This window comes from Onychostoma macrolepis, chromosome 10 (assembly GCF_012432095.1).
Source record: "Onychostoma macrolepis isolate SWU-2019 chromosome 10, ASM1243209v1, whole genome shotgun sequence".
NCBI lineage: Eukaryota > Metazoa > Chordata > Actinopteri > Cypriniformes > Cyprinidae > Onychostoma > Onychostoma macrolepis.
This window is the reverse complement of record NC_081164.1, coordinates 19,861,380-19,887,647: the sequence shown is the minus strand read 5'-3', so window position 1 is coordinate 19,887,647 and position 26,268 is coordinate 19,861,380. Positions and strand designations below refer to the sequence as shown.

The window sequence follows — 26,268 nt, the reverse complement described above, 5'->3', positions numbered from 1 at the left end:
ACTGGATAGCTGGCCAATCAGAGCACACCTCGCTTCTCAAAACGATGAGCTTTGTAAAAATCAACGCGTTTCAGAAAGGCCGGGCATAGAGGAGCAACAATAATGTACAGTATGTGGAAAATAATGTGTTTTTTTTTTTTTTATCTTAAACCACATAAACACATTGCATTACACCAAATACACAAAATAATGTTCTTTTCAGCAACGTCATATGGCCCCTTTAAAATAGAAATCCTTTAACAATACACTACCATTCAAAAGTTTGGGGTCAGTATCTTTTCTCTTTTTTTGAAATTAATACTTTTATTCAACAAGGATGTGTTAAATTAATAAAGACTTATATTGTTATAAAAAATATATATTTTGAATAAACACTGTTCACAAGTTTTTATTCATCAATAAATCTTGAAAAAAGCATCACAGATTCCGCCCCAAAAATTTGTATTAGTTTGCATGCATGTGAGCCTATGATCAAACAAAATGTTTATATTTATGTTTGTATATGATACAGTTTTATATATTTCCCCAAATATGCAATAAATTCCCGTAAATTCCTGGTAAGTTTCAAACTTAAAATATTTCCAAAATTACCCATATGAAGTTCCCATGGAAAGTTTCCGGAAATTTTCTGCCCCTTTGCAACCCTACTAAGGGATTTGTTGCAACTGGCTTCAGGTGCTTTAGAGAAAAAACACAAAGATGACATCTTTGACATCTCTTAATATGAATCAAGAAGATCGATCTGAATGTGAAGCTTTAAAGGAATAGTTCACCCAAAACTGAAAATGTCCTCACCCTCAGGCCATCCAAGATGTGAAGTGAAAAGCTGCGTGTTTATAAGAAACAAATCCATCAAGGCGTTTTAACTTTAAACTGTTGCTTCTGGCCAAAATACGAGTCTATAATCCTCAATTACATTTCCTCCAGTGAAAAACTCCATCTCATATTCCATATTTGTTTAGAACTGTTTTCTCTGTAAACGGTGCTTGATCTGTGAATATTTTTCCATAATATTTCATTCAGATGAGAGAACTTTCCCATTAGAGAATGCAATAGGATAGAGGACTCGTATTTTAGCCAGAGGCAACACAAAAGTAATTAAAATAGATTGGAAATTAATGGCTGTTGAGGTCCAAATAGACCAAAAACACAGTCCATACAATTTGAGCGCTAGATTCCAAGTCGTCTAAAGCTGCACAACAGATTTTTGTAAGAAAACAGGCCAAAATGCAGATTAGGACAAGTAGCTCGTGACTATTTTCATTTTCAGGTGAAAAAAAAACAAACAAACAAACAAAAAGGAAGTAGTATTACCTGAGCTGATATCCCAACAAAAAAATAATTCTATTGTGTTTTGTGATTCCCTGTGAACAGAGGGCATTGCAAGACTATGATTGTGTAACGTAAAGCATTGAAATCTTCTTTAAAAACCACATAAACAAACTTTGAACAGTCAATCTTTTTTCTTCAGGGGAGTTTTGGGCTTTTTCTGCCTCTCTAGCCCTGGATTTACAATGAGCTCTGAACCAAAGAACTATGTTTGTTTAAAAAAAAAAAAAAAAATCTATACACCTTGCTGCAACTGAACTTTCTGGAAAGCAAAAACAGTATCAGTTGTGTAGCACTCACAATGTTTTACTCATAATACATTTTGAACCAATATTAAAACCAGTAGGTTTCGTTCATTTCTTCAGAAGATTTAAAAACAGCGCAGGAGCTTCATTGCGGCCCGCTGCTCTGTCAGTCACAGCCAAATCTCTTCAAAGGACCCCTAAAACTTCAAAGAATAAGGCCTGGGGCCCCACTGACTCAAATTCTGCTTTAAAATTAATTTCCACGTCGTGCCACAGACAGGTGCACAAAACAATTGGGGTTTTTGGTGATTAATTTGGGTTGTGTCCACACAATCAACCACAGCATGAAAAACAGACAGACATAACTAAATTTAAAAACAATCAGTAGTTTAATAAAAATGCAGCTGATGACAAAATCTAACCAGTTTTAAACAAAACTACTAACAAAGGTCAAAACATGACCTTTTAACAATACACCTAGTAGATACTGTAATAATGCATATTTTAAAAGCAGTGTATAGATACTTAACATTTATAAAGTAAAAAAAAAAAGGTCCAAAAATCTGGTCTCTAGACTTTCCCAGCCTCTTTGAACTTCAGGAGCAAACCATCATCGGCCCGCATCGGGAACGCCAGGCTGCGATTGTGATAGTAACTGGAATCTGCCTGCAAGTTCTGAATGACATCGGAAAGCAAGTGGGCTCTTTCCACTCTACAACCTGGAGCATCGTACTCCACAGAGGTGAAATGGACGTGGAGATGATAGTATGATGGCTGATAATGGAGATACACGCGCAGTTTGCTCGGAGGGACGCTGTACTGCCGCTGAATGGCGTCCTGTGGATATAGACGAGACGTGAATTTAAATTTGACGTATGCAGCCATGCTACAGCTCACAAATGCACTCGGGAAAAACCCTGTGCTTTGATTTTTATAGTGTTTTAGGGCTTTTGAGTTGAGATTGTGACATGTTGCAGGCTAGAACCGAACCCGTGTCTTCCACAGGAACACCACAGCTCAAAATATCTAGTACATATGTGGTAACTGTGCCATGTGCTTTTAAAAAGCAAGCAGATACAGTGGACAAGCAAAGAGTGGTTCAAATGTTCAGATCAACAGTGACATCTAGTGGACAACAGAACCACAACTTTTCATTATTCATTGTGCAGAAATTCATTTGTACACTGAAAAAAATTGATGTAGGATCTATTCTCACTCAGTTCATTTCAAAGAAATGGCATGTAACATACTGAATCACATTTGAAGTAGAATGACTGAAATAAAATATATTGCATTAATCTATTTATAACTTTGAAAAATCATTTTTTACAGTATAGATGAACTTAGATGATCCATAACTCACCTCTCCTTTACTGCGAATGTTTGTGAGTAACGGCAAGTGCTCTGACGTAAGATCCCTTAAACTTTTAACATCCCTCCGGTGGACGATAGCAATCAAATACAGGTCTTGTACCTGGAGAGGAAAGAAATATTCCTTGTTTTACACTGGCCTTTTATTCACTGCTAAACATTATGACACTGATTCACCTGCTTTTGATCCCACTTGAAATCGGGCAGCAGAACAAAACCAGTATCGGGGTCTGGATCCTCGAAAACAATCCGATCAGCCTCGGCCTTCTTCTCCAATATGTTGTGCACCCACTGAAACCAAATGAATCGTGAGCATTCAGTTATATACCTCATACAGGAAGGAGACACATGGGACAGGAACAACACTGAAATGAAGGCTCACCTGCACACTGAAGCTCTGGCTGCTGATGTACGGTAGGGTGAGGTTACGATAATCTTCTCCCGATTCTTCAACCAGAAAAACCTCCTGATGCAAATACTTCTTAACATGCTTCTCTGTCGCAGGGCACACCACTGTCGTTTTGATTTCTGTTATGAACAATTTTGTTTTTTATTTTTGGTTTGATGTGTGATGGTGTAGATTTTGTATGTTGCATGTGATGAAGCTGAACAAACTTTGGACTTTCAATAAGCAGTCGTGCAAGTTTTTCAAAAACTAAACAGTAAACTTTTTTTTAAAGAAACTTGTAATGACAGCAGTATTGGGGACAGTGATTCTTTATTACAAAAATAAGAATTTGTGTAATTGTGATGCAAATTTATAGGAAAAAGTTATATTTATATACATTTACCAAGTATATTTTCCACTTTTAAAAAAATATAGGAGAGGTTTCTGGCAAGTTAAAAATGTCACTCTTAAAAGTTACAAATGATATTTAAAAATAAAACCTTTAAACCTAAAAATCTTTAAAATCATTGCAAGAAACAGGAAAGTTCTTATATGAATAATCACCAATAAAAAAATCCAAATAGCAATACATATTAAATGGAAAATGGAAATCAAATAATATTTTAAATTAATGTTGTTCTTTTGAATTTTCTATTAAAAATAGTACAACGGTTGTATATTAAAATATGTAAGGCAGCACTGTTTTCAACATTAATCATACTAAAAAACATTTTTGAGCAGCAAATCAGCATATTCTGAAGGATCATGTGACACTGAAGACTGCAGAAGTGATGCTGAAAATTCAGCTTTGACATCACAGGGATAAAGTATATTTTAAAAAACAAAACAGCTATTTTAAATTGTACTAATATTTCACAAAATTGTGTTTTTTTTTTTTTTACTGTATTTTTAAATCAAATAAATGCAGTCTGGGTGAGCTTAAGAGACTAATTTCAAAAACATTATTTAAAAAATTATAATAATCACATCAACCCCAAACTTTTGAACAGTAGTGTATATATAACAAATTTTACAGTGACGGTATCAAAAGGTAGTACAATGCTGTATCAGGATACTAAATGTTTACTATATTAAATCATATAAAGCATGGAAGTACAAGCATATGTTACCAAATGGGATGGACAGAGAGAAGCTGGTGAAAACCTGTTGTTGTGTTGTGATCCTACCGTTCAGGTGTGCAGGAGCATGCAGCTGGTATGTGCTGTACACGTCATTCTTTATCTGCAGCTTGAGTTGACTGCTCTTCAGTAACTCAGACAGTGTGTCCTGTCTGATGGGAGTTTTCTCCAGGATCACAACAGCATCTTGATCCTTCACCTAGGAAACACAACACAACCCAGCGAGCTATAAAACATCAAAATATGTTACTATTGTAAGCAATTGCCTTAGATTGTATAACAAAAGACACATAGCACTTAACAAATAAGTACTATAAAAATTGGAGAGAATACTACTAACTTAGACTACTACCCTAACTATATGTTACTACTAAAACTGTAATAGCTTACAGAGTAACAACATTTTAGATATTTCGGCCACAGTTTGTTACCAGTAATAATGCTACAGTTGTTGCCACTACTGGACTAGTAGTAACAGAGGAATAGATCCTAAAATGTAATGAATAAGAACTAATCACAAAGTACTGCTATCTAATGAGTAAGAGCTTATTAATTTAAATGCCAGTATCTAATGAAATGTAAACAGAACATACAGAAGTCACTAATGATTTACTTACTAGAAATGAAAAAAAAAAAAAAACATAAGTTAGTATAACTTAGTAACACAAAAGACGGTGGTTAGTGATTTCTGATGGTAAGTTAGCGGATTTCCCAGAGTGATTTCTGCTCTCTCTCCCGCACACGCACCTTCCCATGGATGAAGATGATCTTCTCCCGCGCACAGTCGCGCAGAATTCGGCTGATTTCGAAGTCCGAGACCAGGCTGTCGGATGATGGCTCTCCCGCGTCTCCGCAATCATTCGCCGCATCGGTTTTCAATCTTTTTGCAGCTGCCCCGTTCTCGCTTTCCGCCATGATTCAGCCCGCTGAACTGCAACCAATCAGGATGCACCGAGCTAAACACATGGAGAAAATAAACCCGTGCGCATGTCTCACCGACTACATCCTGATTGGCTAGCTTGTAGCATGTAAACAGTCACCGATTGGCTGAGCTTGTGCGACACGTGCTGCTGAATGGTTCATCTTTTGTAACGTTGGGGAAATTGTTACAAAACGCAAGACCGAACTCACGTAATCAGAAAACCCGTAAGTACTGATAATTACTGAATTTATTAAAATACCCATAGAGTATTTGTTTATATTGCACTATTATCTCAGAATGTGTGTATTTGATTGCAGAGACTTTAAGCGCAACCAGAGGAACGAAAATGTATATTGCAGAATTAACAAGCTCTTTGTACTGGCAAAACTTTGAATAATTTATCAACAATATGAGGCACATATTAGACTCAAGTTCATTTTAATGTATCACTACACTTTTAAAACTACATTTTATTTCTAATAAGACTTATGTTGCAGTACTGAATATTCAGTTTATAAATTACCATTAATCCTAACTGTGTCAATGTACAGTTGAAAACTGAAATAGCCTTTTAAGTGAATTATTTTCATAATAAATTGAAAAACAAGTGTGATGATAGACATGGATCTGATAGGATTTGTAGAATCAAAAAATACTTTTTTTTTTACAAAGTTAAGTTTAAACACTTTAATTTAAAACCAAAAAACACAGCAAAGGAAATTGTAACAAAATATCAAGCAAAAAAAGTACAAAATTATTGATATTATACTGTGGGAATGGTTTCTATTCAAGTCAGTTATGGCACCAACAAACAAAACAACTGCCTGCAAAAACACATATGTGTCGTTGGAATTTGTGTTAAAGTACTATTTATACTCATTTTTCCAGTGCCCTTTTTACCCGTCTAACCGTGCGGAGGTCTGCGCATCCTAAAAATGACCATGAGCCATAACTCCGTTCACTGGTTCCGCAAGGGTCTGCGTTTGCATGATAATCCTGCTCTGATCGCTGCCCTGAAAGACTGTAGACACATCTACCCCCTGTTCCTGCTGGACCCCTGGTACTCCAACAACACTTGCATAGGCATTAATCGATGGAGATTTCTGATAGAAGCTCTCAGAGACCTGGACTCCAGTCTGAAGAAACTCAACTCCAGGTAGGGATGGGAACTGAAGATCAGGTGGAGGTTTGAGCTGAGGGTACTTGGAGTCAAATGTGGACAGATATGTTTTTCTTAATACAACATGTTTTATGTCATTTTTTTGTTTCTTGTACCTCTAGGCTGTTTGTTGTCAGTGGGCCGCCCACAGAGGTCCTTCCAAAGCTCTTTGAGAAATGGAAGATCACTCGGTTGACTTTCGAGGTCGATACAGAGCCGTACAGTCAGAGCAGAGACAATGAAGTCATGAAGTTGGCCAAGGAATATGGTGTGGAAGTTATTCCAAAGATTTCTCACACTCTCTACAACATTGACAGGTAATTTGTAAATCATATTTTGATAAAGATATATACAAAAAAATACTCACCTGCATTTTCAAACAGGATTATCGAAGAGAACAACGGCAAGCCTCCCATGACTTATGTTCGCTTCCAGAGTGTGGTGAAGGACATCGGTCTTCCTAAAAAACCCGTTCCTGCTCCAAACAAAGAGGACATGAAAGGTATCCAGTCCTCTTTTTGGACATCATGCTGAATGAGATGAGATTGTAATGCCGCTTTCTTTGGAAGGTGTGTCCACTCCATTTTCTGAGGGCCATGAAGAGGAGTTTGGGATTCCGACTCTTGAAGATCTTGGACTGGACACGTTATCTTTAGGAGAAGATCTGTTCCCGGGTGGTGAACAGGAAGCTCTGCGCAGACTGGATGAGCACATGCAGAAAACGGTACATACTACTTTTTTTTAAAATATATAAAGCCTAACGTATAAAAAATAAGGAATAGTCAAAATTATTTGTTTGCTTTGGACATACATACATACATAGTTTATTTGTATTGTCATGTCAGCATCTAGTTGAAGTAATACAAGAGTTACATAAACACAAAATAAAAACCAAGCAAACACAAAAAAATACAGCAGTTCAAATTATATATGTATATGTATGTATGTAAAATACATTTTACGTAATTTTGCATTGTGGTAGTCAAAAAGTGTGCCAACAAAGGATAAAACAATGTTACAAATAAATTATAAAAATATATTTTAAATGTAAATAAACATAAAAATAATATCAATACTAAATATATGAATATAATGTGTACATAAATGCCAAGAATAATAATAATAATAATAAAATATGGTAGCAACAGCATTTTCAAAGTGAAAATCAATGAGATTTTAAGATATTTAGAACAGGCTGCATACTTAATTACATATAAATATGCATATAACACATATACATATAAATCTCACTTGGAATATAGCTTAGTAAAATGCTATTTCAATTTTTTTTAATTAATTCAATTTAATGATTCAGTTATTTGATGATCATTTTACCTCTAATACATGCTGAATATTTTATATAGACATTTTTAACCATAAATTGAATGTTTAAGCATAAGTAGCTTAAATATTAATTTTGAAAAATGAATGACAATATAAACTATGTTCTTTACAAGAAAATACTGATTTTGTCTTTTTGCAGGCATGGGTGTGCAAGTTTGAGAAACCACAGACATCCCCCAACTCCATTATCCCCAGCACCACTGTCCTGAGCCCCTACGTCCGATTCGGCTGCTTGTCTGCACGCACCTTCTGGTGGAGGCTCACAGACGTGTATAGAGGGGTACTCATTACTTGAGCCACAAGCAGCTGTTTAACAGTGCAGGATCCTGGTGTGGTTGACAGCAGTGTTGTGTTTTGCAGAAGAAGCACTCTGAACCTCCGGTCTCCTTGCATGGCCAGCTGCTGTGGAGAGAGTTCTTCTACACGACTGCCTACGGGATCCCAAACTTCAACAGAATGGAGGGCAACCCTCACTGTGTGCAAGTGGACTGGGACAACAATCCCGAGCACCTGGCTGCATGGAGAGAGGTAAAAATTAGTTTTTTGTGTGTTTTTTGAATATATGTGACCCTAGACCACAAAACCAGTCTTAAGTCGCTGGGATATATTTGTAGCAATAGCCAAAAATACATTGTATGGGTCAAAATGATAAATTCTTCTTTTATGCCAAAAATCATTAGGATATTAAGTAAAGATTATGTTCCATGAAGATATTTTGTAAGTTTCTTACCGTAAATGTATAAAAACTTCACTTTTGATTATTGCAAAGAACTTCATTTGGACAACTTTAAAGGCGATTTTCTCAATATTTAAATATTTTGCACCCTCATATTTCAGATTTTCAAATAGTTGTATCTCAGCCAAATATTGTCCGATCCTAACAAACCACACATCAATGGAAAGCTTATTCATTCAGCTTTCAGGTGATGTATAAAATTGACACGCTAGACTGGTTTTGTGGTCCAGGGTCACATATTAAAATCACAATACAGAAGATGGGCATGTGTGAATTCAGGCTCGGACCGGATTTCCGTTCATTGACGCCATCATGACACAATTACGTCAGGAGGGCTGGATCCATCATCTGGCCCGTCATGCGGTCGCCTGTTTCCTGACCCGAGGAGACTTGTGGATAAGCTGGGAGGAGGGCCAAAAGGTTTGTGTTTTGCCCATTTACATGCTATACTACAGATAGTTTAGCAATATAATCATTGACCTGTTGTGTTTCTGCTCACGATCATCTGAAGGTGTTTGAGGAGCTGCTGCTGGATGCTGATTGGTCGCTAAATGCAGGAAACTGGCAGTGGCTCTCAGCCAGCGCGTTCTTTCATCAGTACTTCAGAGTGTACTCTCCTATCGCCTTTGGAAAGAAAACCGACAAATATGGGGATTACATTAAGTTAGTTTTTTTTTAATATTCTGTTAATATAAAAGTCTCTGTGATAGAAGGACTTACAAAATGCTTACTCTACTTGTCTTCCAGGAAATACCTTCCAATGCTGAAGAAATTCCCTGCCGAGTACATATATGAGCCCTGGAAAGCTCCTCGGAGCATTCAGGAGAGAGCAGGGTGCATTGTGGGAAAAGATTACCCTCGTCCTATTGTGGAGCATGAGGTTGTCCATAAAAAGAATATTGAGAGAATGAAAGCAGCATATGCAAAGCGCTCTCTGGACAAAGATGACAAAACCATCACCAAAGGTAATTATTTAGACTTTAAAAAAAAGGAAATATATATTCTTATGAGATTCTCGACTGAAACAGACTATTGATTCTCGTTTTCTCTGTCCAGGTGTAAAACGCAAAGCAACATCTATCCTGGATAAGTCTGAGAAGAAGGCAAAGAGATTTTTAAATTTAAAATACAGTACATTTTTGTATTAGTGGTTAGCTGGGATTGTTTAGCTATCATGGTTTTGTAGTAAAGTAAACGGTTCATTTTAAAGGTCAAAGGCTGAATAGAGCACATTTAAATCTCAGCAGCTGTATGAAATCTTTTGGCTGTATGAAAATGTGTGGTTTTCTACTTAACTTTAAGTTATACATTATATATACACATCATACCTTAGGGATCACTAAGGTTTTTTTTGTTTTTTTTAGAAAATACAGAAAGAAAGAAATAATAATAAAGTAATAAAACAGCACATCTTCTTCCACAATATGCATGTGTGTTCATATCCATATTAACACATATTTAAAGATGCACAAATTTAGAAAATTCAGTCCATGCTATCTGATTTAGGAACAAACTTTTAAAGTTTATGATTATTTTTGGTATTCATTTCTGAAACAGTAAGAATACGACAATCTAGAAACTTTAGAAACACTTTAATAATCCTAATAAAATAGGATACATCATGAATCATGATCTGTTTCATAAGCATATTTGAATATATGCAATTATAAATTAACAAAATGCCTGAATTTCCTGATTTCTACCATTCATTTCATGTACAATATGTTTTGTTGAATCCAGCAGCATTGATCACTCTTGCCTTTCTTGTCTTAATATTCTTAGTTTTCTTATGTTTTGTTACCAAACTGAACTCCTCCTGAAAATTCAATTCCATTGTTCCAGTGAGAGTTCTGTCTGAACCGTGATGTCCTTATTGGAATGTTCCTGTAAAGTGGCTCCATTCGAGGACATATACAGTACATCTTCCCATTTCGTTTTTGTGCTCCTCACACAATGTTACTCTCCAGTATGGGCTCCTGCTGGAGGATCCGTGTAAAGTCAAAAGCGCTAAGGTCGATGGTCTTATAGCCTCCGTGCAGAATAAGCTCAGCCACGGCGAGTCCGACCGCAGGAGACTGCTGCAGACCGTGACCGCTGAAGCCCGTGGCAAAGTACATGTTTGGCACAAGAGGGTGCAGTCCAATAATGCCATTCTGATCAAAGGTGTTGTAGTCGTAAAACCCAGCCCACGCGCTTGAAACCTGACAAAAATGGACCATAAGAGCAAAGTGCTTCATTTGGAAAAACTGAGTGGTAGAATATATAGTAGACACAAACAAACCCATATAATACACTTTACCATCTAACACCCATCAGAAACTGTTCAATTAATCCCAGGACTTTAAAGAAAAATCCAGAAACTCCCCTTCATGCAGTGGATAACATGAAGACCAATTCTACATTATGAAATTCACCTTCAGTTGCTCGAATGCAGGAATACGGTGGGCCAGACGATGCCAGACCTTCTCTTGAAAGAACTCGTGGTCCACATCAAGGTTACTGATATCTGGTTCTTCTGTCTGCATAAGGTAGAAATAATAATGAATGAATGAACAAATGCATAAATTCATGCAGATAATAAAGCTAATACGTCAGAGATCAACTCAAAACGTGTCCATACCTCCTCTGGCGACATTCCCGTGATGTAATTTCCTCCCAGTCCCTCTCGTCTACAGTAAACCCCTGTATAGTCAATCAGAAATGGAGTATCCAACCCTGGTCCATCAGGACAATGTACCACATAAACAAACCTGGAGGAGATAGGGACGATGTAGCTAATGAGACTCCACAGTTCTAGAATTATACAAAATTAAAATGTAACTTTTAAAAATTAAATATTAAATTTTACATGAAATACTAATGATATTTAATCATTTATTAACAATATTTAATAATAGGCTGCAGCATTCCCACAAGCCTACAGTGGATAAACAGTTTGAATTATGGATGGATGGATGGATTTAATTAATAAAATACTCTTAATAATTAATTAATATATAAATGATACTTAATATAATATAATATCTAAAACTAAATGCAACAGTTATTTTAGAATATTTGTCACTGCTCATCCATTTAAATTTAAATTAAATGAATCTTTTATTGAATGATAATGATATTTTATTAATCCTATTTTTATAATACAATATAATTCATATAAAAATATAATTAAAATATTATATAAAAATATATTTTTCACTGCTTATTCATTTAAGTTGTCATGAAATATTAATTTTTTCATTGATAATAAAAATATTGTGCAATAAAACATTATTATAAATTATATTTTAATATCATAAAATGTAATTATTAATGATCTGTCTATGTAGATTCATCACTAAACCATCCAGGTGTTTGAAACTTTCCAAAAAATTTACTTTTTATTAAAATCACTGGACTATAAAAAAACTTTAACAAGACGTTTGTCTATCCAAACACCTTCATCAGTTGTAAAAACAGGAAATAACTCTGGCAAATATATCCACAAAAGTCACATGATCAACAGACCTATAGAGGTAATTATTAATGATATTACAATTAAATATTAATATAATATAAGAATATTAATAATTTTAGAATATTTGGCACTTCTTATATATCCAAGTAGAAAAGAAACCATTTCAAATTACAGTGTAACCACTGTTTACTACGCAAAGTCACAAAATGTGAATGATCATGAGTATTAACCTTTTTCTGGGCTCCACAGGTAACGGAACACCAGACACGGATTCTTTTGGGCCTAATCCAATGCCTAGCATGGAGGCGATCTTTCCTGAGTTTGCACCTGCTGCATTTACCACAACGGCACACTCCACGGGCTGATACTCCAGACTGTTGGGCATCCGCACCTAAAACCACACCACATCTATCTGTTATGCTACTAGTGCATTTGAACTGTTAAGTACCTAAATAAGTAGGGTGGCCATATGTGCCATTTATATGGGACATGCCCTGGCCAGGATTTTTATATTGCCTAAAACATCCAAAGTAGTTTGACCAATAACATGCAGGTATTGTATATAATCGACCAATCGTGGTGCGCGAGAAGGTGAACGATCAAAGCAATGCAAATACGTGCCTGTGTTTGTTTTTTCGTTCGACTTGAAGCTGCGCACCGATCATTGTATGACACCAAAGTACCGCGAGAGCGATTTGAAAGCATAAGGAGCCGTCTGCTCTGCTCTCTATAGCTCTCCTGAAATAATGTCATACAATGATCGATCTGCACAGTGCAAACAGCCAAAACCTGGATATTTTAGGCAATATAGGAATCCTGGCAAGGGTGCGTCCTGTAAAAATGGCCCGTCTGGTCACCCTATAAATAAGGCAAACAAATTTCAAAACAGTGTGCTGTTCTGAGATGTTTCGAGAAGGCATATGAACTTACATTAACATATTTTATCCTTTGGACATTAAGAATCTCTCCATCTCTGGTTTCTGCCAAATTTGCAGCACATTTAAATCCTAAAAATTCAAGAGAATCAACTGGAGTTCTGTTTTGAAAGTAAGAATGCAATGTTAAAAAAAAGCCAGTTAAAAAAGTACCAAATGTAGGACAACATGCACTAATTTGTTGATCATTTTTAATCAAACTTTAGCATATTGTAGTTGTGAATCCTGACCTGTGACCTCTCCAAAGCACTGATAGACTCCCATAGACACGGCCTTACGTCTGAGAGCGTTCAGGAGAGACCAGGGGTCGAACCAGCCCTCGTTCTCTAGTCCTTAGTGAGGAATAAATATGTCACTCAGTAATGAATTTTGTATGTGAGATGCATCAAAGATTGTGAAAACGGTCACCAACCAAGAGAAGCCAGAGCGACCCCCTCCGTGTTCATCCAGGGGAATCGCTCCTTCAGCTGGGATGGTGAGAGGAGGGCGACCTTCGCACCCACGTATCTACAAATAAAATCAAAAACATGTTTTATTAATCTTTAACTTTTTATTTCAAGGCTGTTTATCAGCTAATATGAATGGTTAACACAAAGATAATAAAAACGTCTACTATAGTTGAAAGAAATTGGTATATAATCTGTGTCTGGTAATCCAACTTTTGCTGTTACCTTTGAGTTCTGTAGTTTTCCTCCATAATATGAGCTGATTTTTCACTGGCCAGGAAGAGATATCCGGAGTGATTAAACTGCAGATCAACGGGGTCTTCATTTACAACCCTGAGATGATTCTGCAGCATTAAAACACAACAGAAATACAAATTTACAATCATTTATGAGTATTCTAAATCTCTAGACCAGCCTAAATGATCCTGGTGAAGAACATTTAGAAAGATTTGCAACAAAATATTTAAAGTCTATAGAAATTAGCTGATATTTAGACTTCACATCACAATTTACAGGTGCTGGTCATATAATTAGAATATCATCAAAAAGTTGATTTATTTCACTAATTCCATTCAAAAAGTGAAACTTGTATATTATATTCATTCATTACACACAGACTGATATATTTCAAATGTTTATTTCTTTTAATTTTGATGATTAGAGCTTACAGCTCATGAAAGTCAAAAATCAGTATCTCAAAATATTAGAATATTTACATTTGAGTTTGAATAAATGACCATCCCTACAGTATAAATTGAATATAATAGAAATAAACATTTGAAATATATCAGTCTGTGTGTAATGAATGAATATAATATACAAGTTTCCACTTTTTGAATGGAATTAGTGAAATAAATCAACTTTTTGATGATATTCTAATTATATGACCAGCACCTGTAGTGCATTTCAGAAAGCTTTTAATAGTGCAATATAGAAGAATTTACATTAATGTTCTTCATGAAATGAGCTGAAAACAGTGACAGCAGAATGTTTTCTTTCAAGGAGAACTGCTGCCGAATTCCACCACATGACAGCACAGTCGACGCCTGGGAATACTGTAGAAAGAAGAATATAAAAATGTTTTATAATTACCTTTTATTTAATAGCACTGAAATCTTACAAAAAAAAGTCAGTGTTTTCCAGTCATTCATGCATCACATAAAATTAAAGGGGTCATCGGATGCCCATTTTCCACGAGTTGATATGATTCTTTAGGGTCTTAATGAAAAGTCTATAACATACTTTGGTTAAAATTTCTCAATGGTAGTGTAAAAAACAACCTTTTTCCCCTGTCAAAATCAGCTCTGTTTTCAGCAAGCCGTTTTTTTAGTCCATGTTGCTTTAAATGCTAATGAGCTCTGCTGACCCGCCCCTCTCTTCCGTGGGGTGATGACTTTAAACTTCAGCCGCGAAACTGGCTAACTAGCACACTATTAGGAAAGGCAATTTGCAAAGAGTCATAAAAAACCCTTATACACACTTCTTCTGTAGGTGAGGCTGGATCACGAATGATTCGCGCGAACAGACGCATTTAGGCAGATCAGGATCGGCGCATTCCCTTAAGTAACTTTAATCCTCTGCGTCTTCAGCGGCTCAGATGTAGGGAGTAAATGACGACTGCTATATTCATTATTACATCTAACAACAAAACGCCTCAATCGCTTAATCGGAGATATCTTGTTCTCCCCTGCACTGGAGTCGACTCAATGGTGGACTCACTGCACTGATGACAGCTCACTCAGGGCGGGTCTAAGGTAAGACGGTCTTGTCAATCAACTATTGTGGGAGGGGCCTGTTCAGAACTACCTCATTCTGACAGGAATCTCAGAACATTCTGATTTGAGAAAGGGGATTTTAAAATAGGGATTTAAAAAATAAAAAAAAATGGGTGGATTTTTATTATAGGATGGATGTGTACACACACTTCCAACTAGGGCTGGGTATCATTCAAAAATTTTCGATATCGATACCAATACCGATACCTTGAGTTCGATACCGGTTCCTGAACGATACTTTTTTCGATACCAATTTTATGAAATCAGTTTTAACAAGATTACATTATCTCAAAAAACAATTTTTTCAGCTTGTTGACATTTATACAGACTCAAAGCCTCATCTCCTGAGCCACTGCACAAAGGAACAAAATATATCCAACACAATAAATAAGTGCAAATAATTTTAATAAAGTTCAAATAGTTTTCAGTTTACACATCTGTTAGGCTACATTTACACTAGTGCTTGTTCGTTTTAAAACGCATAGCTCACACAGAATCATCATTTCTATTCATTTATTCTAGGTTGTTAAAGACTTCAAGAAATTGAAAATCTTTATCCACTTTCATAAGTGGGTGTTTTATTTATTTTCACCATATGTTTTATTGTTAGTAAATTCTGGTGTAGTATGTCTAATTATTTGAATGCTTAAAAACAACTTAGTTTATTCAAATTTATTCTTACAATAGCCTTATGAAATTTAAAAAGTTTTAATAATTTTAATAGTAGCCTAGTAGTAGCAGTATGTACTGTCTGCTGAATAATAGTAATGTATTTCTGTCGCAGTGTCTTCCAAGTTAAACCAAACTTTTATTTTGACGGGTTGCCGTGAAAACCTTACAGTTCTGTGTGTATATGATATGATGCTAGTTTTACTCAAATCAAACGGTAAAAATGCTCATGAAGTGACTCTCAGAGCAGTTCTGGAGATGTTGTTCATGTCCTCATTTAGTAAGACGGCAGATGCTGAAATCACCGCAAGCATCACGCGTGCTTCAGTCTGTGTGTAGTAAACAAAACCATGCGACAGAGAGCAGATTGCTCCGCACGCTTTCGAGTCGCTCTTGCGGATGTCAAACACTGATCAAAATACTGATTGATCAATCTGCGCCGTGTCGCTTCTGGTCTAACACACCTAGTGCTGCAGGCTTATTGCAGGCCTCACTGACATTGATGAGATTAACCCCTTAGGCATCGAAATTTGGTACCGAACGACAAGACGGTTTTCGATACTCTGTGGTATCGAGGCAATTCGGTCGGTGCCTAAAAAGTATCGAACTCGATACCCAGCCCTACTTCCAACACACATTTATGTTCAAACGACTTGTAAAGTGAACTTTGCATCAGATGACCCCTTTAAATAAATAATTAAATTAAATAATTATTAATTATATTATTATATATTTGGACAATGCTTTATTTGGTGTTATGATTTTAATATATTAACCATTAAATGGATAGTTAACCAAAAAACAGTATCATTTACTTTGCCTCAAGTCTTTTGAAACCTGTATGACTATCTTTCATGGAACACGAAAAGGAGAAGTATTGTTTAATTTTAAAAATGTAAGACAAGGGTAAGAGAGTAAGAAAAAAGTTTTTTGTTGAGCAGATGGGATAGTTCACAAGGAAACAGGATTTTTCTCTCTCTTTCAATTCAGTTTCATTTGAATTAAAGGGTTGCATTGAAAATCAAATTTGGTGTCATTGTATAAAAAAATTATGATGCAGAGAAAAAGGGGACAATCAAATAAATGTTCTTGTATATATTTAAATGAATGATTTCTGTGCATTTTCTGAACTAACTGGGGATTGTGTTACCATAATGGTGATAACATTATTATACTAGGGTCATTTTGCTTATTCACTCAATCTTTCAAATTGAATTAATTTATTCAGATGTCCACTTGTAATTTTATTTTACTAAATTTAATTGTTTCCCAGAGACACTGATATGATGTCTGGTGGGAGCGGAACGACATGGTAAGAAGTTTTTCTTTTTTGTGAGTGAACTTAAAAAAAAAAAAAACATGATCAATACATGATTATTAGCATTCCACAGTATATAGCAGACATTGTGTTTTAAAACTTATTGAGCCACCTACATAGACATCACTTTTGTAGCATCAAATACATGTTCACTAGTTTTTGAGACACTCTCCCAAGTGCCCTTGAATAAACTCACAGTAGGGTCTTTCTCCACCACCAGCACTCTCAGACCATCCCTCACTCGCGCCTTCATCTTTAGCCAGTATGCCACGGACCATCCTACGACTCCCCCTCCTACAATCACCACATCAGCCCTCTCCGGGGGCAGGCCAGGGGTCAAATCTATCGGGCTCCAGTCACTGCCGGGCATCGCTGCGGCCGCTTTGTCCCGAAAAGCCCGCAGCTGAGCATCCAGATCTGCAATGAGTTACATATGAGACAGATGAGAGTATGTTTTATCGGCAGAAGCCAGTTTCATCATTACCTACATTTTCTTGAAACTATACTGTGTTTGTAATTTTATTAAATAATGAGTTTTATTATTAATGTAATGCTGGTTTGTAGTAAATGTCTCATTTATACATCTAAATACTGGAAGAAAAAAACTTATTTCGTTTGGTAATTATACTATTATATCCAAAAGCAAAAAAAAAAACTGACAAGAATTATTCAGGAATTAAATGTAATAAAAAGAGAATACAGATTATCATTTGTATTCATCTACTGTAACAATAAACACTACAAATATATTTCGCTTTGATTACAGTTTTGAACTAGACTGAATTACTATTATACACATCTATAATATTTGTTATGTAGGATGCGAATATACAAATCCTACTATAGCGAAAAAGCAACACTCATGAATATTAATTACGCAGCGCTACGTTCGACCTGTAGAGCTCACCGATTTGCTGAAATGCAAGCGGGCGTTACGCAGTTAGCGAATGAACGAACAGCTACTGCGAGAAAGGCTTGGTTCATGAATATTGATTAGATTACGTGGCTCGACGCTCCAAGGACGTCTGCACATCAAAGCCAGCATGACAAAATTAATATTAACAAGTTAACCTTTCTGTCATAGTAGGATTCGAAATGCGAGAATTTAGCGAAGGCACGCATGACTCTGCTTACAGCTTACACTGGATGGTTATCGACTCTCATATTAACATAAACGTACGGATGCATAATGTATATTAAGTGAATCATCTTACCTTTAAAAAAGTCCTTTTCAGCTCCCCTGCTGCTGCTTTTAAAGCTCCGACAGGGCGCTTTCAGGGCCCTGAAAGCAGGGACGGAGGTGAAAAGTTTGCGCCACATTGCTATTGTCGACAGACAGTCATGTATGCAGAAGAAGACACTCTAATCACCTTCCTCACTGACAAGCCGCTCACTGTGGAGTGTACACTCATTTCACCTAGTGCGCATGCTCACAATGACGCCACACCAGGACCAGCCCACAGCTGTAGTTTCATTAGTGTACAGTAGGGGGCATGCAAGCAAAAATGTACTAACTTTCACTTGTATTTTCATTTTGCCCAGGTGTTACATAAACTGTACGAAATTCAGCGTAAGATGAATTTCAATCATGAACGAAAAAAACATAAAACATCTAAATAGGAGAAACATAAAACATCTACATTCTGATCGTCAGTTGACACTGCTGAGTGACAAGAACACAAAATTATATATATTTTAAATTATGGAAAAATCTGTTCTATTTCAATTTATTAAAATGGACAGCTTGGTTTTTGGACTAACAAGTGTTGATCCAAGGTCTATATTTTAGTGGGTCTGGTCTGGAGTGCATGTGATTTTAATGGTTAAAAAAAAAAGACACCGATCAATTGAATCCCAGTCACTCCTTTATTCACCCATTGAAAGACAAATCAAACAGTTATCTGGCCAGTTGATTGCAGAAATGACTTATGAACATTTTTCTCACCTTTTCAGGTGATAATCTGACACCTTCTGCCCCCAGTAAACATCACATTTGACAATCAAATTTTAAAAAAACAAACCAAGAAAAAAAAAGTATGAAAAGAAAATCTCTTTCAGCAATTACAACAAAAGTATAAAAATCTTCACGCTTTTTCCTCAGATCATGGTATGGGGGCCCCAGACGTTCAGTGCTGTGTGTTCCGGAGAGGGGGGTGGGATTTTGAGTTCTGGGTTTTACGTTCTTGAGAGGCCACGGTTGTCAAGGTCTTTGACCTGTGGAGGCAAAGCAGGAGATCATCAGTGGAAGTTCAGATGGTTTAGAGGGACAGTAACGGTTAAAATGCACAGGTGCGTTCAGATGTACCTTGTATATCCTGACGAGCCAGTGCTCTGTAGTATACGCTTCCTCCAGCACATCCAGCTCAAAGTCCTTATTGCCAATCTCAGCGTTACGTACTCTGTCATAACCAGGAGGACGCTCTGGGAAAAAAAGTAAATATAGAGTTTAATTCTAGTCATCACTTAACTTCTTAGACTTTTTTGTTCAAACCCTGAACTAAAACTTAACATGAAACAGCATTTGCAACTCATTTAAATTCCATAATGTCAGTTATTTATGAAAATAATAAAAATAAAATATTCAATAAAATAATGCATATTCATAGTGTTGTTGGTTACTAAAACTAAACTATTAAAAACTTTTGTTTTCATTAATTGAAAAAAATATCAATTTTAGATTAAAAACAACAACAAAAAAGAAAATGAGAATTTTTGCCTTGGAAAATAACTAAAAATAAATAAGTTGAATATTCATTAAAATAATATTAATCAAGAAAATAATATTCATTCACAAGAAATTAATGAAAAAAGATTTTAAAGTGGGCGTAGATTTAGATTTAGTCATTTTGCAGACGCTTTTATCCAAAGCGACTTACAATTGGGGAATACATAAAGCGATTCATCTTGAAGAGGCAATCAGACAGACAAAGTGCTTGCAACACCAAGTCTCAGGCATTGTTCAAATAAATACAAACTACCAAAGGAAGGAATAAGTAAAGAGAATTTTTTTTTTTTTTAAGTTTAGGATGAAGTCAAGTGCTGTCGAAAGAGATGAGTTTTCAGTTGTTGCTTGAAGATTGACAGGGATCCAGCATTCCGGATAGGGGTGGGAAGATCGTTCCACCAGCCAGGAATGGTGAACGAGAATGTTCTGGAGAGTGATTTTGAGCCTCTCTGTGATGGTACCACGGTGTGTCGCTCACTAGCAGATCTCAGACTTCTGGAGGGGATGTAGTTTGTTAATAGAGAGTGCAAGTAAACGGGTGCTGAGCCAGTGGTTGTTCTATATGCAAGCATCAGTGACTTGAACTTAATGCGAGCCGCGACTGGTAGCCAGTGCAGGGAGATAAAGAGAGGTGTAACATGGGCTCTTTTGGGCTCGTTGAAGACCAGTCGTGCCGCTGCATTCTGAATCAGAATCAGGCGTAACTACATAAACTGGAGAAACATCTAACTGATTGAATATGGTAAATAGTTAGTAAAAAAAAAAAAAAAAAGAAAGAAAAATAAGGACAAAACACACAGGAGATACGTACTGGCTTCGGTGTAGACCTGGCCGAAGCGATAGTAGCACATCTTGTACATGAGGCAGTTGAGCAGAACGGGGGACCCCTCGCGGTCCACACGGAACTCTCCGGTGGGTGTGTAGTAGTCGTGTTCCTTTATGTGCCTCCCTGTGTCCGTGCTGCCCCCAATACGGACCATCCATAGGAACTTATTAATGTCTAAACAAACAAATACACATAAACGTTTTTACATGTTATTTAGGTTCCATCCAGACCAGATACTCCAATTCAAACATTAAGAACCACAAAGTCGCTTCCGTGGGTCAAAATGCATCTGAGCCCGTACCATCAGATGAATATCCCGTCAGTCCACCAAAGATCACCAGGACATAACTAACATCCAGTTCTCGCATAATCTCATAGGCTTTCTCCTCAGTGGAGGCCATAGCCTGCGAAGAAGAAAAACATTTTTAGAAGTGTCCGAAGTATAAAAACTGTAAACAGCAAAACTATATTTTTGTAAGTTAAACTATATAAATCTACATCCTCACCTGACCCACTCTGGAGATGTGAGTGTTATTCCAAGTGTTGTTGTCAACCAGAATCGTTCGATTGGCCATCGCTGTTATTTGATACCCATAATCCCACCACGACATGACTTTAGCATCCTGTGCACAAACAAAAGTAATGTGAGACGAGCAAAAATGCTTGGAATCAAAAGAAGCAGGAAGTTCATGAGGGTCAGCATCATGATGGATCTCACTGACCTCCGGTGTGTTGTGTCTGAGCCAGTAATACGCCTCTCTGAAGTCATCGAAGATAATGCGGCTCCCGTCACCACCGCGGGCGGAGAGTACGATAGACGGGGAAGAGTATGCCTCGCTGGTCACCCAGGTTGAGTGGAAGGTGTATGTGATGAGGAAGAACGCCATAACCAGAATCATCCCACTCGCCACCTACGGACCAATCAGAGCCCAGCATCACTGAGTGAACCAATGATTTAAGGAAAGCTAAGAAACATGAAGAGCATTGATGGTACCTCATTTTTGATTGGGTAAGTGGAGTCCTGCTGCTTTTTGGACTTCTTGTCCGGTCTGCTAACATCCAGGTTCTTCATGTAGGTGGTGAGGACCTGAGAAACGCCGATGCCAGACAGGATGCACATGACGGGAGCCAGGACTAACATGAGACGCACCTGAGAAGAACAAAAGAAAAGAAATGTCAAATGAAATGCCAATAAATTCACTTCAAATATTGAGTAATATAAAGTAAAAGTGTTTCACCATCACAGCTGAGAAGTACATGCTGGTGACGCCATACATGATGATGAAAATTGTGGCATCGGAGAGATTGTTGAAGCAGTAATAAAGACCAACTGGAGAAACAAGAGATGACAGATTTAATACATATGATCCACTGCAATTTGAGCATTTCTATATACTAAAATAGTATTTATTAATATTTTGAATTTGCTTTATTTTTATATTTTCATTAAATGATTGTTATGTGCTTGTCATTTTAAGTTTTTCATTTTTATTTCTGTTTTAGTAATTTTAGTACTTCAACATAAACTTACTGTATTTCATTTAATAGCCAATGTGTTATTTCCAATTTTCACTTAAGTTTAGCTAAAATTTATATTTGCTTTATTTCAATTAACGAAACTATTTATTTAATGGACCCTTTTCACAGTGATGCGTTTCCACAGTTATTAACATTGTAAATCTTGCAAAGTTTTTTATATTTTCAATTTATATTTTCAATTTTATGTACATTTATAACATCAAATAAATAAAACTAGCTAACGCTGCTGCATAAGTGTTTCTAGCACAGCAGCCGAGGGAGTAATGGCAAATTTGACGTAATCAATCTCTCAATATGTTTTCCTCTTTTAGAAAGTCATCGAAATGCTATTGTTCATTTTTTTTATTTTGCTATTAGGGCAAATGAGAACACAAAAATATTTTTAGTATATTCAGAAATCTAAACAACTATGATGAAAAGTGTAAAGACTCCATAATTTTAGTTAACAATAACAAAACTGGTCTGATGGTTTAAAGACAAAAGGCAGCCACAGGAACTAAGGCGCTGTACCTGGAAACATGAAGACCAGAAGCTGCAGGTCAAAGTAGTAGGAGGACCAGGTGGTGGGCTGGTGCTCAGACACAGAGGCGATGATGGGGATGTTGTTCTTGGCATATGATGGATCCAGCAGAGAGTAAAAACGGCCAGTCCAAGGTGAGATTTTCCTAACATATGCCAATACAAAAACAAACTATTTAGAAATAATAAAAAATTATATTTAAATGACCAGAAATAAATACTTAAAGTACAAAGAAAAACAATTACAATATTAAAAAATATATATTTTTTAAATATTTGAATGGGAGTGTCTCCTCTCACCTGTCAGCATGAGCACTGCGCCTGCAGAGAGCAGGATGATACCGACCAGCGAAATGACACTCTTGAACAACACTTCAAACTGCTGCGTGTTCAGTTTGCTCCGGAGGTAATCGACAAAGGCGTGAATCTGACACAGGCCAAACACCCCGAATGCAGCCATGTGTTCAGAAGACTGGACGGGCTACAAAAACAGAAAGAAAGAGAGAGAGAGATTATTCATCTGTTTGGAAATTCATGTTATAGTAATTACTCATATTTGGTAACTGATGTTCAACTCCTTACCTGGAATCCGACAAAAGAGATCTGCATGGAGAGGACGGTGCCCAGGCAGTAGACTGTGCAGTACGCCACATAGATGCGATGAGAGAAACGGCCGGTGAGCATCAACACCAGCACGTGCAGGGGAATGAGGTTAATCAGAAACACGTAACCACCCCAGGAGGACACCTGACGCCAATACGCAAAGTTATTGTGTTATTGAAACAATGTATTTTTTGTGTATTTAAATAACATAATTTATTGATTTGCTGTGACAATGTATCTCAAATGTGGCTCACCATGTAAAAATATGCCAGCGCACACATGGACGACCAATAAATGGAGCCTGTTTTCACTGCTTTGATCCACATGTAGTACGTCAACAGCATGCAGAAAATGGCGATTCCTTTACATCACAAAAAAAGTAATATATATTAATCATTTTCATTTTACAGTATATTTTAAAACATACATAGACATAGAAGGAACCAATTATATTATAAACACATTATTTATCCACACTACCATTCAAAAGTTTTGGGTAAGTAAGATTTTTTTTTGTTTGTTTTAAAAGAATTCTCTTATTCTCACCTAGGTTTCATTTATTTAAATAAAAAAAAAAACAATAATATTGTGAAAATATTTTTTTCCCCCAATTATATAACAAGACATTTTCTTATTATCAATGCTGAAAAGTAATATTTTTGTAAATAAAAGTTGAGAATTTTTACACAATTATTTCAGCTATTTCATGCGTCCTTGCTGAATTAAAAGCATTTTATTTTGCCAAAAGAAAAAAAATAAAATATTTTGACCAGTAGTGTATCCGTTTCAATTTGATATTTGACAGAAATTCTAAGACGTTTCCTAATGAGGCCATTTTAAAAGCATCAAAACCATTTTATAAATAAATCCTTACCATATCAACCAATTAAAAAAACTGAACACACATCTTTGAGACAAGACTATACCTTCATTGTCATAAGAGCCTGCCACAGAACGGGAGATGTATCCAGGGACGACTGCAATCATGGCGGCAGCCAGAAGCCCTGCGCCCGCATCCTGAAACATACAGTGTTACTTCAGTTAGTAAAGTTAGCTAGACAAATAATGAGCAGTGTGTGTGATGGACGAGTGCTGAGGTTCATCTCACCTTGAGCTCTTTGGTGAAGTGGTAGGTGACAATAGCGGTGAAGGAGGAAAAAAGAGGGGCGAGGAACACACACACATTGCGGATGTCGATAGTGATGTGGAAGAAGTGTAGCACATGATACAGAGCCGCAGATGTGATCATCAACCCTGTAAGGAAAGAAGAAACAACATGTGGTTGCTATACTGTTAAAAGTGGTTTTAGCCTGTTGCTATAAGTTTGCTAGTCAAAGAGTCCTTAAATATGGTTTGAAAACTCTGCCAGTTTTATCAAGCATCAGATGAAAAGGTCTAAGTTTTGCACATAGCGTCAGGCCACAAATAATCTTATATTGCTATAGATTTTGAAATCAAGTGTCATTAAACTGTACCGGGATAGATGGTGCCTCCTATAATCCTCCCAAGTGGATACCAAGCCCGATCATCAAACCAATTATGGAATTTGTAAAAGCCCTCTTCTGTCAAGAAGCGAGTGGTCCGGTAATTGAAATACCTGCCAACAACAAACAGAAAACCCATTTAAACAGGTGTTCAGATGCTGGTGCACTGCAATAATGATGTGAAAGCTGCACTCACGGATCGAACTCATGGATGACACTCTCGAAGCGAAGCACAGAGAACAGTCTGGTGGAGAACGCTGGAGGAAAATGACAAGACAGGCAGATTTAGAGGACAGTTGACATGCAGGGAGTCTGACTTGAAGGGATGTTTATCCACTCACACAGGACGGCTGCCATAGACAGGATGAGCAGCTTCAGCAGGGTGTCCTGTTTCTCATAGGACAGACGCAGGAAGCCCAGCTTGGTCATCTTTACACACAGGAGGCAGGACTAACTCTTGATACCTGACAAAATGGACAACAACAGCACGTTAATACAACTGTTAATAATGGTAATACAAACGCTTTAGGGGAAAAAATAAAATGTTAGAGAAGTGTAGGATAGGGCTCCTTTAACAACATACTATGTACAAGCAGTAAGCAAATTTTGGCAGATTTAAACTTCTAAACATGATTATGCAACCCTTACAAGTTTTTCAAATCAATTAAGCGTCAAATATGAATTGTAGAGGGTAAAGCAGTTTAAGAAACGCATAAATCTGCATCTTATGTCATCTGTTAAAGTGTCAACTCTTTATAAAATCAGGAAGAGCCAGTTTGTGCACAATTCCTATAAAAAACCATACTCATTAATACTTCACCGCACATGTACAAGCAGATAAATCAATTCAGAGATTATCAGTATTATCAGTATTCTTCTGATAAACTATTCGTGATAATAAACTATTTAAGTCTTGATTAGCTACTTAGCTGCTAGCTAATATGACACCTATCTCACACCTTCCCAAGCTTTTTTTTTAATATACGTAAATGGGCTATTTAATGCACGGGAGTACGTGTAATGACAGCGAACCCGTATAGTTGTAATAAATGAGATTAGAAATTATAAATGTGCAAAATTACCAGTCTTATTCATCGGCGGTTCACTCACTCCAGCCCTTCCACACTCTCACACACAACCCTCTCTGCGAATCAAGCCCCGCCCATCCACGTAGAGAGGGCGCTAATTGGCTTAGCGTCACGATTCCGAGAGAATGGCCTTCGCTGATTGGTCTTCGAGATGTCATTCAAGCGTGTCAAGACTAGTTCCGCATGGCGCTCCAGATATGACGTGTCCTAAAGGGAGAAAGACAGTCAGCGCTGAGGAGACCATGCAGCAC

At 36.7% G+C, this 26,268-nt stretch overlaps 4 protein-coding genes across 4 annotated transcripts; 1 reads left to right on the top strand and 3 right to left on the bottom strand.

The window, feature by feature from the left end:
• Positions 1-1,941: 1,941 nt before the first annotated feature.
• Positions 1,942-5,433, bottom strand: dcps (decapping enzyme, scavenger). Its single transcript, XM_058789481.1, has 6 exons — positions 5,220-5,433; positions 4,521-4,671; positions 3,328-3,473; positions 3,123-3,236; positions 2,938-3,048; positions 1,942-2,411 (listed from the first exon to the last, which is right to left on the bottom strand). Exons 1-6 carry the CDS (start codon positions 5,385-5,387, stop codon positions 2,145-2,147), a joined length of 957 nt encoding a protein of 318 aa, XP_058645464.1. The 5' UTR covers positions 5,388-5,433; the 3' UTR covers positions 1,942-2,144.
• Positions 5,434-5,467: 34 nt separating this feature from the next.
• On the top strand, positions 5,468-10,081 carry cry5 (cryptochrome circadian regulator 5). The gene is made up of 11 exons (XM_058789479.1): positions 5,468-5,618; positions 6,283-6,550; positions 6,676-6,870; positions 6,937-7,055; positions 7,123-7,277; positions 8,037-8,177; positions 8,258-8,425; positions 8,913-9,053; positions 9,145-9,296; positions 9,381-9,598; positions 9,690-10,081. Exons 2-11 carry the CDS (start codon positions 6,330-6,332, stop codon positions 9,779-9,781), a joined length of 1,602 nt encoding a protein of 533 aa, XP_058645462.1. The 5' UTR covers positions 5,468-5,618; positions 6,283-6,329; the 3' UTR covers positions 9,782-10,081.
• A 128-nt stretch (positions 10,082-10,209) lies between these two features.
• foxred1 (FAD-dependent oxidoreductase domain containing 1) lies at positions 10,210-18,664 on the bottom strand. Its single transcript, XM_058789480.1, has 11 exons — positions 18,448-18,664; positions 17,430-17,650; positions 14,416-14,526; positions 13,697-13,815; positions 13,438-13,532; positions 13,256-13,357; positions 13,021-13,097; positions 12,321-12,481; positions 11,254-11,383; positions 11,048-11,152; positions 10,210-10,834 (listed from the first exon to the last, which is right to left on the bottom strand). Exons 1-11 carry the CDS (start codon positions 18,551-18,553, stop codon positions 10,580-10,582), a joined length of 1,482 nt encoding a protein of 493 aa, XP_058645463.1. The 5' UTR covers positions 18,554-18,664; the 3' UTR covers positions 10,210-10,579.
• A 416-nt stretch (positions 18,665-19,080) lies between these two features.
• Positions 19,081-26,165, bottom strand: stt3a (STT3 oligosaccharyltransferase complex catalytic subunit A). Its single transcript, XM_058790228.1, has 18 exons — positions 26,012-26,165; positions 25,271-25,393; positions 25,126-25,186; positions 24,921-25,042; positions 24,554-24,699; positions 24,372-24,462; positions 23,700-23,806; positions 23,425-23,589; positions 23,143-23,323; positions 22,834-22,989; positions 22,023-22,114; positions 21,779-21,934; positions 21,507-21,695; positions 21,291-21,407; positions 21,086-21,188; positions 20,770-20,958; positions 19,539-19,654; positions 19,081-19,447 (listed from the first exon to the last, which is right to left on the bottom strand). The coding sequence occupies exons 2-18, from the start codon at positions 25,356-25,358 to the stop codon at positions 19,409-19,411; spliced, it is 2,118 nt and encodes a 705-aa protein (XP_058646211.1). The 5' UTR covers positions 25,359-25,393; positions 26,012-26,165; the 3' UTR covers positions 19,081-19,408.
• Positions 26,166-26,268: the final 103 nt, after the last annotated feature.